The sequence below is a fragment of the Diceros bicornis genome, chromosome 8, assembly GCF_020826845.1.
Source record: "Diceros bicornis minor isolate mBicDic1 chromosome 8, mDicBic1.mat.cur, whole genome shotgun sequence".
Classification (NCBI taxonomy): domain Eukaryota; kingdom Metazoa; phylum Chordata; class Mammalia; order Perissodactyla; family Rhinocerotidae; genus Diceros; species Diceros bicornis.
In genome coordinates this window covers 40239100-40255325 of record NC_080747.1, presented here as the reverse complement: position 1 = coordinate 40255325, position 16226 = coordinate 40239100, and the positions used below count along the sequence as shown (strand labels likewise).

The 16226-nt window shown below is 42.5% G+C and overlaps 1 protein-coding gene across 6 annotated transcripts in view; it reads right to left on the bottom strand.

Moving 5' to 3' along the window:
* Positions 1–6087, bottom strand: part of CWH43 (cell wall biogenesis 43 C-terminal homolog) — a 56626-nt gene extending 50539 nt beyond the window's left edge. For 4 of the 6 annotated variants that reach the window (XM_058547037.1, XM_058547035.1, XM_058547034.1 and 1 more), the window contains exons 1-2: positions 5567–5777; positions 3601–3792 (exon numbers count right to left, since the gene is read on the bottom strand). In XM_058547037.1, the coding sequence (XP_058403020.1) occupies positions 3601–3792; positions 5567–5609 (235 nt within the window). In that variant the 5' untranslated portion in view covers positions 5610–5777. Of the gene's footprint in view, positions 1–3600; positions 3793–5566; positions 5778–5899 lie in introns of those variants that run through there. The other 2 variants (XM_058547033.1, XM_058547032.1) reach the window with 2 other exon arrangements.
* Between the last annotated feature and the right edge of the window lie 10139 nt (positions 6088–16226).

The window sequence follows — 16226 nt, the reverse complement described above, 5'->3', positions numbered from 1 at the left end:
AAAGAAGCTTATGCACCCCTATGTTCATTGCAGCATTATTCACTATAGCCAAGAAGTGGAAGCAACCCAAGTGTCCCTCAACGGATGATTGGATCAAGAAGATGCGGTATATATATACAATGGAATAAAAAAAGACAAAATCGTCCCATTTGCAGCAACATGGATGGACCTGGAGGGTATTATGTTAAGTGAAATAAGCCAGAAAGAGAAAGACAAACACCACATGATTTCACTCCTATGTGAAATATAAACCAACACACGGACAGAGAGAACTGTATGGTGGTTACCAGGGGTAAGGGAGTTGGGGGATGGGCACAAGGGGTGAATGGAGGCATTTATCTGGTGACTGACAAACAATAATGTACAACCAAAATTTCACAATGTTATAAACTATTAAGACATCAATAAACAAAAAAAGTATCTGTTCTCCTTATAACAGGACACAACTGGAAACATTGGTTATGTTACCAAAGCTTTGACTGGAATATTATATTTGAGAAAAACATACAAACTCAGATATGACAAGACAGCTTTTGAGAGACAAAGATTGGACTTTATGGAATAAAGCCACATGAAAATATTGACCTGGTACCTTATGTGCAGCATTCCAAGCAACACTTACTGGATAGGTAAGGAACGTCACTTATGTGGCAGGTGCAAGGAACCTCAATACTTTGGAGGACCTTGAGAAGAGATGAATTCACCCAAATCTGTAGGTATTGCAGGCAAAGTCTGATGACAAAGTCCTTGGCTTAGCTTCCCTGGCCTCGAGAGGCCTTTGAAGTTCAATCTGAGATTCCTTATAAAAAGTTCCAGCAAAGCAGATTTAAAAGAGCCTATATGATCAATGGCTATTCTTGCTGTACTTACGGAAATAATTGGGCCAAATTTATTGAAACTAGACTTAATTTGCAAACCAGTTAGTCTTAACTTGGCTATCTTTTACAAAGAATGAGGATGATTTTAGAGAGAAAAATCATATTTCAGTAAAAATCACAGTACACATTTGTGGATATTAGATCCTAGTTTTGTTGTCTTTGAGGTTTTTGTTTTATATCTGTTGACCGGACTGGATCCTGAATTCTTCTAGTCTTCTTAAATATCTGGCTATAAATCTCCAAACTGATGTTTTTGATTTTTTTTCCATCATTTTCATTTGGAATCACTGAGAAGTGAACCTGCCCTTTTTCCTGAAGCCTTGCAAACTGAAGCTGGTAGACCTGACATAAACTTAAGAGAGATTAATCAATGACATGATCAGAGATATTTTAAGCTGCAAAAGATGCTTTGATGCTGCCATGTAAAAATCTTCTTAACTGGCTGTCCTCTGAACTCAGAAACTGGTTTATAATTTGCTCCAACCATTAACGTTGTTTTCCTTTTGTTTCCATAGAGATGCTTCTTATTAAATACCTGATTGCTTGCTTCCACGATATAGGCCTAAATTTGGGATCCCACCTGCATCACCGCCTTCTAAAATGAACTTAATTGGACTGATTGATTATCAGAACTAAGAAATGTGTTCTATGAGATGGAAGAATCTACGAACTCAGCCTCTGGACTACAAAACTTCTTTAAGTTTCAAAAGGACTGTGAAATTTCTTAGTTTCAAATGTGGGACCGTAGGAGATCAGAATTGGCCACCCCAAAACGTGTTTCTTTCGCATGAGGATTATTTGGGGCTGGTTACTTTTAAGAAAACTGCAGAAGGAAAAGAAGCTCTGAAAAGTAGAAGTTACCCTTTGTAAGAGACATGGACATTGACAAGCGAAATCTCCATTTGTAAAGGTATCTCCCTCTCTGTACCAGGAAGAAGGGGGGATGACCTTATCTCTAGAAACTCTTATCAGTGTGGAAGGCTGGAAGGTGAGGACTTAATCTGCATACACTTGTTTACTGTGCTTTCTGGTAATCTCCCATAGCTGACGCCCCCACCCCCAACATCCTCCTTTGTCTTTAGCTGAAGGTAGTATTTAAGGTGAGAACCTCCACCACCTTGTTGAGAAACTCAGTTTCCCTGGTTTTGCCCATGTACACATGTTATAAAGTTTTGATTTTCTCCTGCTATTTGGTCTTGTGGGAGATCAAGATTTGGCCACCCTGAAATATATCTCTTTACCTTGATTGTTTTCTCTGACGGACATTTGACCTCCCCCACTAACTGCCTAAAGAATTTGACATAGTAACTCCTTCCTGGAACAGATCTTCTATCTGATCACTGTAATATAGTGTAAAATAGATGTTACAATAGAAAAGGCACCAACAAGCCCATCTTATCGGAAGTTCTGTCTCTCTGGCCACATTCTCTGGATGGCCCTGCGAGGAGCTGTCAGACAAACATTTACATTTATAAGGGAAATCTCCATTTGTAAAGGTATCTCCCTCTCTGTATTGGGAAGAGGGGGGATGACCTCATTTCTAGAAACTTATCAATGTGGAAGGTGAGGCCTTAAATCTGCATAATAACCTTACTCTTGTTTACAGTGCTTTAGTGGTGATCTCCTGTAACTGACTCCCCCCACCCCCAACATCCTCCTCTGTCTTTAGGTGAAGATGGTATTTAAGATGAGAATTTCTGCTATTGTGTTGAGAAATGCAGTGTCCCTGCTTTCTCTCATGTATACATGTTATTAAACTTGGTATTATTTTCTCCAGCTAACCTGTCTTGTTAATTATTTCGACAGCCGTAAGAACCTTAAGGGAAAGGGCAGAGGGGGATTCTCCCTCTTCCCCCACAGTCTCATGTCAATTTAAAATTTTTTTGATTTATTTATTTTTTTCCCCCAAAGCCCCAGTAGATAGTTGTATGTCATAGCTGCACATCCTTCTAGTTGCTGTATGTGGGATGCGGCCTCAGCATGGCTGGAGAAGCGGTGCCTCCGTGCGTGCCCAGGATCCGAACCTGGGCCGCCAGCAGCGAAGCGCGCGCACTTAACCGCCAAGCCACGGGGCCGGCCCTCATGTCAATTTAATTTGTAGCCCAGCCAGAAAGGACTCAGAGTGAGTAGAGGATAGTCTTCTTGCCCTTCACTATACATTTTAGTATATTTTTAAGAACCAATTATATTTCCTTTCCAGTAAACTGATCATATCCCTTGCTCCCTTTTCTGTTGAGTTGTTGGTCTTTTTTTATTATTGATTTGTAAAAATTCCACGTATTAGTGAAATTAGCCCTTTGACTAAAAGAATTTCAAATGTTCTTCCTAATTTGCTGTTTGACTTCACTTACTGTGGTGTTCATCATGGATAATTTTCATATTTTTATGCAGTATCATTTAACAATTTTTTAATGGCTTCTGAGTTTCGGGTCATAGTTGGAAAAAAGAACACAAGATGTTCAAGTGTTGACCTGTTCACCAAGGTCTCTGTCCTCATTTCACTGATTTTTAGACTTTTCCAATCCGACAGAAAAGTGAGAAATGTAAGATACACTGACTCGCTCTAGTCTTCTAGTTCTACTAAAACCCTTCAAAGTAGTAGTAAGAGAAAGAGAAATCTCTTATTTTTTTATGCAATCATTTAGTATTCAAAGAACAGTATACACAATTTTACTTGATTTTTAAGTAAAACAAATTCTTAAAGAAACACTTCAAATCTTACCAATAGTAATTATCCGCAGCAGGGTTAGCATCCACTTCTTCTTAACCAATTTCCAGAAAGGACTAATTGTTAGGAATACTGGAGAAAGAAACGCTATGCCAAAACCTTCAAGCCCAGTGAGTTCAAGGGTTTGCAGAGGAAAGTAATAGATCATCGGTCCCAGGCCATGGCAGAGAGACCAAGAAACATATCCTAGAAAAAAATTTTTTTAAAGAGAGAGAGAAAATGTAACTTTGTCATTGTTTCAAACAATAGCCCTGCCCCTGCACCACAGGCCAACTGCTCCCACTGGCCACCCTCTGTCACAACTCGGGCTTTAACTGGGTTCCAGTAAGAGAATTCCTCCCCTTCCCATCAAGCCCAGTGTGAAAATGGCTTCCTGCTGTTGTGAGTCCCTCAGCATCCCTTGTTTGTTCCTTTAACCTAGTTCATACTCCCTAGGTAGTTCCTTTACTAAAGCCTCTTCATTTGGACCATCTTGGTTGAATTTGGTTTCCTGTCAGGACCGTGACTGACAACATTTCCTTACCTAAGTTGACCCTTCTATAATGAGAAATATAATGAAAACCAACAAGAGCAACAAACAGCAGGACCACTTCCTCCCACTCCAGACTACATCAAAAGGCAGGTTAGTTAGGCAACAATCACTTTCTTGTGACGAGACTACTTTAAATCTCACCCTTAGGAAACAGTACCAGGTAGTGGACCACCCAGATCCCAAGGCAGTTACACCTCTGCCAACCACTCACTGTGTAATCTTCTACAATAATGATAATTAACTAATGGGCACTTACCAAGGGCTAGGCTCTGTACTAAGTATTTACAGGGATCATCTCTCTTATTCCTCACACTACCCATGTCCTATGAAATTAACACTATTTCTACTCTCTCTACAAATGCAAAAACAAACAAAAAATAAAATCGGGACTCAGAAAGTCAGTAATTGCCTAAGGTCACAAAAGCAGCAAACGGCAGAGTGAATGTAGACCCAAGCAGTCTGGCTCCAAACATAGCCATCTAACCATTAAGTGTAGTTACTTTCTCCCAAGGTACTTCTCACCCTCCCCTTCTTAAACAGCAAAATAGTACTTTTAACCACCTCACAGAGTTGTTAGGATTAAATGAGATCAGGCGCACAGAGTACCTAGCACCCTAGGTACTTAATGTAATTCGCTTTACATGGCTGTCCTCACTTATAAGATACAGACTGAGCCAGAAAAATGGGCCCTCCTGAGCATTACCAGCTCCCAGCAAATCAGATTCTTAGGCAGGCGCCCCTCCCAGGCCAGAGGAATGCTTGTTTCACAGTGAACAGCGCGATTCTAGCAATCTCCCAAACGTTTGTCTCGGAATTCTGATTTTAATCATGCAGCTCCGACAGAATTACACCAATAATTGTTCTTGAGACTTTTTGCAAAGCTGCTAAGTGAGCACATGGGACTGGAGTTTGACGCTTTTTGCCAAATCCCAAATGCGCAGCGGCCACCAAAGGCCACTTTTGCCGGGACACCACAAGCAGCGGCTACCGCCCTGTGTGCTCACCTACTGCCGCCGGGGGGAGGGGGAAGGGGGGGCCCTGTCCTCCTGAAAGTTAAAAGTTCAGTACTAAATTTTATTAAGCTAAACTTAAAGGTCACGGGTAGGGGGACTCAGGGGCGGTACCAGGCGCGCGGGTTCCAAGCCGGCACGTGGAGAATTCGCGCCCCTTAGGCGCAATCCCAAGGTGGCGTGGGAGCTGGGGAAGCATTGCCCCCGCGGGCGCCTCGCCGAGTCCTCGGCTTCGGAACCTCAATCTGGGTCTTTTCTTTTCTTTTCTTTCCGTAGCAAAATTCCCAGGGGGCGATAAGCATGTCTATTCTCGGCACCGTACGCGCTTTTCCCCCTCCCGGACCGAGCGCCGCGGCTCCAGGCAGGGCCACAGGGAGCGGGCAGCCGCGAACGCGCGGCGAGGACGGCCTCGGCTTACCCAGGAGGGTCTCCAGGAGGATTTCTCGCCACAGGGAGGCCATGGCCGCGCGTGGAGCGGCGTTTTCTAGCAAAGCAGCCCGAGCCGGCCCCGCCGCGCACACCCTGCGCGCCCAGACAACCGCCGCGTCCTTCCGGGCGGGCGTCCGCGCCCCACGTCCCCTCGCCGAGTCCGCCGCCCGAAAGCCGGTGTGGCGAGGCGAGGGTGGGGCCACGGCCCGTCCGCCTCCGCCCCACCACACCCGGTCCAGCCTGCCCCAGCCCGGCGCCGCCTGCGCGCCTGGTGTCCCCGCGCCGCCTTCGCAGCGCTGCTTCTGCCCGCGCCCCGGCACACCTCTGCGCCGCCGTCTCCACTGTCGCCGCTGCACACTGCAGAGGACACGCGTCCCGGTGCCGAGACCTGGGGGCCTCGGCAGCCGCGGGACCGATGCTGCCAACGCCCAGGAGGGCGGGAACAAGTGCACCTGCGGACCGGTGGTGCATAAGGCTGGAGACCCGATGGGGCAGCCTGAGCTGCGGAAGGGGCCGGTAAGGCCGGCTGTGGCGCTCTGGGCGAACAGGTGCGAACAGGTCTTGGGCGTTCTTAAGGCCTGGGCGACGCTCTGGAGGCGAGCGGGCTCCGGCGAGAGCCGCTTGACTGCGCTACTCCTTCTCAGCTTTGGTAGTAAATAAATTGCATTCTTGATAGGTGGTCAAAAACTTCTAGAGGCTACATGATTTTCTGTGGCTTTTAGAGACGTCGCAACACTTGCTGGAGGGAGAGAGAATAATTGATAAGAGTGGAAATTCTACCCTCCTCACCTTTATGGATGGTCATCTTTGAGAGTGCTCATCCCCAAGGAGAAGGTGAGAGACATTCTAATTAACAACGGAGCGAATGAACTAGGCCAGTTATTGCTCCCTCAAATATTACCATACCCCAAAATGTCTTGAATTTTTTTTTAGAACCTTCTCAAAGCAGTTTATTTTAATTAGGTTTAATTTTTTGGAAAAGTTTATCATTTATCATTTCTGGAAAGTTTACTCTGAAATTAAACAAACAATGATTGCTTGCCTAAAGGTATAGGAATCACTTAAGAACAATTATTGCTATAAGCTCATAGCAGTTTTGAGCAAAGAGTTCCAACTTACTCTTTGTCACAGGATAGACATATAGATCAATGGAACAGAATTGAGAGTCCAGAAATAAACCCTCTCGTTTAGGGTCAAATGATTTTCAACAAGCCTGCCAAGACAATTACACTGGGAAAAGGATAGTCTTCAACAAATGTTTCTAGGACCAGTGAATATCCACATGAAAAAGAATAAAATAGGACCCCTATCTCACACCATATACCAAAATTAACTCAAAATGAATCAAAGACCTAAATGTAAGAGATAAAACTATAAAAATCTTGGAAGAAAACAGGCGTAAATCTTCATGATCTTTAGTTAGGCAATGGGTTCTTGGAAACAGAACCAAAACCACAAGTGACAAAAGAAATAATAGATAAATTGGACTTCATTAAAATTAAAAGCTTTTGTGCTTCAAAGGACACTATCAAGAAAGTGAAAAGAATGCACAGAATGGGGAGAATGTATTTTTAAATCATACATCTGGTAAGGAATTGGTATCCAAAATAGATTTTAAAAAATTACAATTCAATGATAAAAAGACAATTAAAAGATGAACAAAGGATCTGTTAGACCTTTCGCCAAAGAACATATACAGGTAGCAAATAAGCACAAGAAAAGATATTCAGTATCATTTCATTAGTGAAACGCAAATTAAAACCACAGTGAGATACCACTTCACCCTCACTAAGATGGGTATAATCAAAAAGTTAGATAAAGTGTTGTCAAGGATGTGGAGAAAGTGGAACCCTCCAGCATTGCTAGTGGGAATATAAAATGGTGTAACCACTTTGGAAAACAGTCTCGGGTTTCTTCAAATGATCAAATATAGAGTTACCATATGACCTAACAACTCTACTCCTTGGTATATATACCAAAGAGAAATGAAAACGTACAGAATTTGTGCACAAATGTTCATAGAAGCATTATTCATCATAGTTAAAAAGTGGAAACAGGGGCCGGCCCGGTGGCGCAAGCGGTTGGGTGCGCGCGCTCCGCTGCGGCGGCCCGGGGTTCGCTGGTTCGGATCCCGGGCGCGCACCGAAGTACTGCTTGGTAAGCCATGCTGTGGCGGCGTCCCATATAAAGTGGAGGAGGATGGGCACCGATGTTGGCCCGGGGCCGTCTTCCTCAGCAAAAAAAGAGGAGGATTGGCGGATGTTAGCTCAGGGCTGATCTCCTCACAAAAAAAAAAAAAAAAAAAAAAAAGTGGAAACAACCCAAATGTGCAACAACTGATGAATGGATAAACAAAATGTGGTATATCCATACAATAGAATATTATTCAACAATGAAAAGGAATGAAGTACTGATATATGCTACAACATGGATGAACCTTGAAAACATTTTGCTAAGTGAAAGAAGCCAGCCACAAAATAAACCACATACTGTATGATTCCGTTTATATGAAATGTTCGGAATAGGCAAATTTATAGTGAATGAGAGTAGATTAGTGGTTGCTTTGGGCTGGGGGGACAAGTGGTGAGGGAAAGGGAGTTAATGGGTATATAGTTTCTTTCAAGGGGGGATGAAAATGTTCTAAAATTAGATTGTGGCAATGGTCGCACAACTCTGTGAATGTACTAAAAACATTGCATTGTACATGTTAAATGGGTGAATTATATGGTGTGTGAATTATATCTCAAGAAGGCAGTTTTAAAAATGCAATTTATGGGGCCAGCCTGTGGCCTAGTGGTTAAGTTTGGCATGCTCCACTTCAGTGGCCTGGGTTCGGTTCCTGGGTGCGGACCTACACTACTCATCAGCGGCCATTCTGTGGCGGCGACCGAGATACAAGATAGAGGAAGACTGGTACAGATGTGAGCTCAGGGCGAATCTTGCTCAAGCAAAAAAGGAAGATTGGCAACAGATGTTAGCTCAGGGCGAATCATCCTCAGGAAAAAAAAATGCAATTCATTCTAGTCATATTTTGTAAAAAATTTTTGGCTGTGTTCTAGTCATTTAGTATTAGGCGGTCTTCAATGTGTGAAAAACTTAAGTGACTAAAAACATCAGACACTCCATTTTCCTTTCTCTTTGCCCACATAGGTTTATTTCCCGTGCACCCGTATGAAAAGCATCTAATTCAGTGCTGTGTGTGCCCAGTGGGTGCTCTGGAAAGTTTGTCCCTTTTCGAATTTAAGTGCTAGGAAAAGCTTTGCTCCTACTAAGGATTCAGTGTGTTTTTTCTTTTACTCAGAGCTCGATTTTTAGGTTTGTACTTTTTTTCTCTGTAACAGTTTGATCACAGCTAACTGCAAGGAGTCTGGAAAATGCAGTCTAGCTGTGAGCCCCGAAAGGAAAGAAACCTCATTTTGGTGAGCAGCTGTCTGTCTCTGCTATAAAAACCTACTTTGTACATAGTGTTGTTTTGGGGTTTAAATAGATCAAGTACTAAGGTACTCGGCACGTTGCCTATGTATTCACAGTATTCAGTAAATGGTAACTTGTGTTATTATTTGTATACCCTTCATGATGTTTGGCCTTGTGCTAAGCATATGGTAGGTAAGTACCTTTTTGGCAGTTTCATCAATAGCCTCTCCATCCTGATGTCATTTTTTTTTTTTTTTTGGTGGGAAGATCAGCCCTATGCTAACATCTGCCAATCTTCCTCTTTTTTTTTGCTGAGGAAGACTGGCCCTGGGCTAACATCCGTGCCCATCTTCCTCCACTTTATATGGGATGCCGCCACAGCATGGCTTGACAAGCAGTGCATCAGTGCGCGCCTGGGATCCGAACCGGCGAACCCCGGGCCGCTGCAGCGGAGCGCGCGCACTTAACTGCTTGCGCCAGCGGGGCGGCCCCTTCCTGGGATCATTTTAATTGCCTTCTCTACGCTTTCTCTAACTAATTCTGACTTTTCCAACTGCAGACACAAGAATGACACTCAGTGTGCTGGGGGGAATTTCTTCAGAGGTTTTATTTCTCCTCCTCTTTTACAAAAGGGTAATAATATTTCTGTTGTGTTTGCAACAATTTTTCTGATTTACCATTTTGTCCCTCCATGGCACATGGTGGGAAAATTTATCATGATTCCTGATCCTTTCCTATATAGCTTATAAGTTTGAATTATTATTCCTATACTCAGTGAATTATGAAGTTGCTTTTAATTTCATTTGGAAACTTCATAAGTCAAATAGAATGCTCTTATGAACTTTTAATTACCTTGCTTTCCATTGAATTTCATTGCTATTTAACTACAGTTACTGTGCAATTTTACTCATTACAAACAGGGTCTGTGTTACCATATAACTGATAACAGTATCATTGAGTTTGCCCTGCTCTGTGAACGCATCCGTTATATGTAAATTCACTGCTGCTACCACAATTTTTATAGTATTTACAATCTGCCTGGTTTTAATTTAATTTTGAAGGCCATGGTCTTTTCATTTTTGTCAGAATGTCTTTTTTGACCTCAAATTGCCATTTGCATTCTTATTTTACATGGAAATGAGGGAAGCCCATTACGGCACTGCCCACCGTTCCTTCTTCCTCCCCTCTGTCTTGGAGCATGAGCACATCAAGTTCAGTCAGAACATGTTGAGACTATTTTTCTTTTTATCAGAAGACAAGAATCTCTACTAGGAGATAATACTTTTTATGGTATAATAAAGATCTTCTGGTCTAGCAAAAAACAGAAATGTTTTTCTTTGAAGAGGCAAAATAAGAAGAAACCCCTTCGTGTCACTTCAAGCTTTCAGTTATGCTCATTAGTTTTTTAAAAAGCATCTGTGTCACTTTAGGATAAGCTAAGTTTGTGTTTTACAATGACAAATGTTTATTTCTCGCTCGCATCGCGTGTCCATGGTGAGTTCATGGAGGTATGCACCATCGTCATGAATCTGGGACTCGGGATGAAGAAGCAGTCTCTACCTGTGGGTCTCCTGGAGGACCACATCACTTCCACTTCCGCTCAGCAAATACAGTGGCCAAGCCAACCTCAGTGCGGCAGAGTCTATACAAAAGAGGCAGGAAGTGTTTTTGAACAATAATGCAATCTATTGGCCCTCTTTTTCTTTTTTTTAATAAGAATGTATAGTTCTGTTAATTCTTTTAATTTTAATTAGTAATTGATTAGTAGTTATTTAATTATTATCTTTGATTACCTGCTTCTTTTTGCCTAATACATTGAGAATATTTTCTCATGTCAATTAACATTCTTCTGCAATGTGACTTTCAATGGCTGTATATTATTCCATAGCATGGTTACATATAATTTACTTCACCATTCCCCTTTTGATGGATATTTAGATTGCTTTGTTTGTGATAATATTCAAATAAACAGATTCCCTAACTAGAAAACATGAACACTTTTTTTTTTTACCATACAGTTCATTCAAAAGACAGAAGTTACATGTCTCCAACGAAATGAAAAAAGTAATGAACTTCTCTAAGAAGCTGATGGTCTTTGGCTCTGTTTTAGCCGAAGTCTTCAAGGCACTAGGTTTTGCTTGAGATCATCAGACTTCAACTTGTGGCTGTGAAGAAACTGAGGAGTACACTTTGCCTGCTTCTCTCCAGTTTGGACAGGTAAGTGTTTTTCTTTGAATGGAAAAAAAGTGGAAACTCCCTATGGCAGAGAAGGTTAACTACCTACCAAACATTCCTACTTGTCCCCCACTGTCCACAGAATAGAGGTGTTACTGGAAAGGAGTGGCCAGCCAGGGGCTGCATTTCTCAGCTCCCCTGGTGTCTCCATGGGGTCTTGTATGACTAACTCTTGCCAACAGAATGTAACCAGTGATGTGCGTGTCACTGCCAGACAGGGAGGTTAAAAAGCACTTCCTCTCTCCCCTTCTCTCCTCTTCTGCTGGTGATAATGAGGCCCTGGGGAAAGGCCGGGCCACTAGAGGAAGCGAGCTGACGTCCTCGAATCACTACCAGGAGGAAAGCTGACTGGGAACACTGGCCTTGGACTGTTATTTTTGATTAGCCACTGAAATGTTAGGGCTTATTTGTTACAGAACTAGCATTGCCCTAACCAATATACCCACATCCAGTTTTTTCCCCAGAGGTTAAGGGGGTATAAAAATTAAAGGGAATGCCACTGAGTATTCATCTTATGCCCCTCTAAGCACAGGAAAGAGAGAGAGGAATAACCAGGTTACAAAATGTGAGTGTGGTGCTTGAACTAATTTCTCCTCTAGGAATTGTCATGCTTCCCCAGATGAATATTTGTTCAGTAAACACCGTCTGGAGAAGTCAGTACAAGCAAGGATGGAGTCTCCCCAACTCCTGAGTCCTCTGTCAGATTTTCAACTAAAGTTACATGTGAAATCACAACATTCTTTTGAAATGGAAAAATGGGGAGCATAATGCAACTGTTAAGAGTGGGGCCTTGGAAGTAAACCAACCTGTAGTCAAATCCCAGCTCAACCACAGACTAGCTCATGGCTAAACTTCCAAGAACAATAGCGAAAAAACATGGTATATAACTGATCTGAGGAGAAAACCTCCACTGCATTGAGTCCCAGACTCCATAGTTTGCTCCACTGCTGTGTCCATGCTAGAAACACAACTATCCTGCAACTGCTCCTGCCACTGGCATCAAAGGCACCACTGCCCCCAGACCTTGCCTTTTCAGCTGCTGTTCCCACCACCACCTCCAGAGACGGTGGGTCAGTTTAGGCCCCCTGGGAAGCAGACAACAAGACAGAATTAGAAGTGGAAGACAGAGAGGGAGGGAGCAGGAGTAGGCAGGGGTAGCATTCAGACTATGACGCAGGTCTGACACCTGTGAAAACAAAGAGGGAAGGGAAGCAGATTGGGTAGGAAGAGCCTCTCAGCCAGGCCGAACAGGAGCCCATTAGAGCATCCTGCCTTGGAGAGAAATGGCCCAGCTTCTGTACCCGCTCTGTTCCCATTCAGTGAATGGAGCTGCAGAGACATGGAATGAACGTTGCAGCAAATGCCAAAGGCTGTCAGCTCATTATCCTCCTCACAGCGGGTTGTCTGGAAGGGAGATCTGAGTGTCACATCTCCATGCTGCCCAAGGAGTGCTCTTGTCTTTTCCTTTGGCATCGCTGGCTCCTGAGTCAAAGTCTGATTGATGGAGATTAGACCATGTGCCCTTGCTGCAAGGAAGCGTGGGGGAGCAAGTGACTGGCATCTTCAGCACCAAAGGAGGAAATAGTCTCCTTAGATATAGGTCAAAACAATGCATGTAAAGCACTTAACCCAGTGCCTGGTGCAGAAGAGGCACGGGATGAACGGAAGCTGCTACCCTCACTAACCACGCTGAGAATGTCAGGGAGGAGGACAGAAGGAGAACGGGTTGTTGACTCAGTCTCTCCTGGGTTCAGATCTTGACTCCAGCCTTCCAGTGAAATTGGGCGTGTGACTTAACCTTTCTGAGCCTCAGTTTCCTTGTCTGTAAAAACCTTTCTGAGCCTCAGTTTCCTTGTCTGTAAAGCCTCCTTTGCAGAATCATTGTGAGGATTTGTGTCCCTACATAGAAGATGATTGGCCCAGAGTAGGCTCTGAGAAAATAACAATGCTATAGTTACTTTGTAGAGATAAGTGTATGGAGCACCAAGATTCGTCTGTAGACTCTGTGGGGGTGGGCACTGTGCCATGTTCATCTTTGTAGGCCTGGCGCTCAGTATGGACCATGGCATACACCAGGCCCTCGTTAGGTATTTGTTGATGAATGAATGAGTGAGTGAATGAATTAATTAATACATTTTTTTCTTATTGATAGATAACAAAGACAAAGCTACATAAATCATTTTTAACTAGGATTTTAGTTCACAGGCTGATTTTTCCTAATAATGTCCTCCCTTCTCCTTATTTTTTCCTGGTGTTCTTGCATTCAATCCAACCTCTCCAAGGAGCTTAGAGATTATATAGTCAAATCGTTTTATTTTATGTCATTAATTTAATTTTTATTGTTATTAAAGTAATATAATACATAGTTTTAAGAGTCACATGGTAAGGACAAAACATCTTTCCCCTGGCCCACCCTTGATCCCCATTCCTCAGAGGCAACCAGTTTCAACTCCTTAACTATGTCTTTGGTATTTACTTCCATATTTCTAGTTCTTGATTTTTTTTAAAAAATTTAGACATTATTGATTTTTTTTATTGTAGAATTTGAGGGGTTAAATCTCTTCTCCCTGCGCGCGCGTGCGCACACACACACACACACACACAGACACACTCTTCATACCTTCTTCCATCTGATATAGTTGCTTCAGTTATTTCACAAATTTTTATTAAATCAGTAGAGTGTTTATTTTATTAGGATTATGTCACTGCTGAGCCACGCAGAATACTGTGATTGTACTTTATTTCTCATATAATTTTTGTGTCCTCCTTAGTTTATAATTGGTTTATTTTCTTCATTTACTTACCTGTGACAATCACAAATTCATTCCCAAACTATCCCCAGAGCTGTAAAACCTCACGATGGTCAAACCCGTGAGGTCTCCTACCAGTTCCCTTTTTCCCCTGGAATCATCTTTCCTCGTGCCTCTACTCTTCTGCTCCAGTCTGGACAGGCTGCTCGCCTGGCTTGCTGCAGAGCTGTTGTCCTGGAGCTTCCCTTCAGCCCCATCGAGAAACTGCTTTCACCTCTCTCCTGTGTTGGACTCCCTAATCCAGGATCCCATGTCTTCCTCTTAATTGGTTTATTCCAGTGGCTTCCTGAGAAACAGTGCATAGGAAGTGAGGTTTTCTGGAGGCTTTATCTGCAAACGTCCTTATCCTACCCTGTGGGTACAATCCATTGAGATTGAGAAATTATTAGAATAGAAAACACCACCTTATTGCAATTATTTATCCCAAGGTTTGACCAATTATGACAGAAATTCCAAAATAAAAGTGGCTGGAACAAGATTGAAGTTTTGTCTCCCTCACATAAATGTTGGTGTAAGTACTCCTGGGCTGGTATGATGGCTCCACAGTCATCAGGAACCCAGGCTCTTTCTATATTGTTGCTCACCATCCTCAACAGGCAGATTCCACTTCACGATTCAAGATAACTGCTTCCACTCCAGGCTTAGCATCCTCATTCAAACTGGCAAGAATAAGAAAAGGGAAGGAGAAGGAGAAAGGACTACCGTTGAAGGACATTTCCTGAAAGTTGTACATACTATTTCCACTTACATCCCATTGACCAGAACTTAGTCATACAATTGTATTAATATTCTATCCTTATTTTATCCTTATTTTTAACCTTATTTGCATACCTCCCAGAGATTTTATTCTATCTAAACATCTGCATCATTACTATTATTAGATTTTAAGCACATGGTGTGAAGTAAACATGCCTTTTAATTTTTATTACTTTCATATCTTTCATTTGTAACCCAGATGTTGGCTGTCACCAAACACCACTTCTGTTTTATAGGTTATACTAAGTTTGAAGCACAGCATCACCATATCCTCCATAAGAAAACCCATCCCACAAATCAATAATGATTTTGAAGGTTGGCCTGGTTGTCTTCCAGAGGAACTTTGTCGATGTTGGTAGCTTTAGGCTTCAGAATTATTTTTAGCTTCCTCAGTATTGGAGGCCATCCAATGTAAGACAGGGGAGATGTTGCGTGTTTCCCACCATGTAGAGGATAGTAGTTTGCATTGAGAAAAAATGAATACTCCATGAAAAGAAGGGCAGAGGAGAAAGAAGAGTCGTGTCAGCGTTCAGGTCCTTCATTCTATTTGTTTCTAAGACCCACCTGTGTGTATGTCCTTGCCATAGTCTGCTTGTTCAACTTTTCCGTGGATCCTATTGGTCAATAAATCCTCCCTTTTGCCCAAACCAATTTAATTTGGATTTCTCTCACTTGCAAACACAATAATCATGACTAAATCATATTCAAACAAAGTAGCTTCTTGTAATTGCAACAGAGCTTTCTTATTGTGCTGGTTAGTTTCCCAAGGGGAGCAGTTGGAGAGTGATGGCCAAAGGGTACAAGGTTTCTTTTTGGGGTGATGAAAATTTTCCAAAATTGATGGTGATCATGGTTGCACAACTCTGTGAATACACCAAAAGCCATTGAATTGGATACTTTAAATAGGTGAGTTTCACGTATGTGAACTATATCTCAACAATGCTGTTTTTAAAAACTATTGTAAGTTGTAGAATTGTTATTTGTACGTATAAAATAGTTAGCAAGGGACTCTCTTATATCTACGGGGAGCCGATTTAAACTCAGGGTCCTGTAAGAGTAGTGAATAAGACAATTAATATCATCTCCACAGAAGACAAGGCAAGTTGTGTTCCTGCAACAGCAGAGCGGAAGTGCCTGTTCTCAGAGACCAACAAAAACAATCCCTGTGACCTGGGCCATGTGTTGAAAGTGACTCAACTCTTGTGTCATTGCCCCCCCACCCCAAAGTAAAGAGGATCTGCTTGAGTGAACATTTGCAATACAGTAAAAATAGAATTAGAAAGTCTTGAGAAACATTGAGTTCTCATTCTAGTATAAGCATTAGGTTCTCTTTCATTTAGACTTATAATCAAGAGCACCGTCTCAGCACAGTTAAAAAAAAAAAAGGCTTGCTTAGAAGACAGGCCTGGAAAATCAGGAATCATTCAGCAGTTT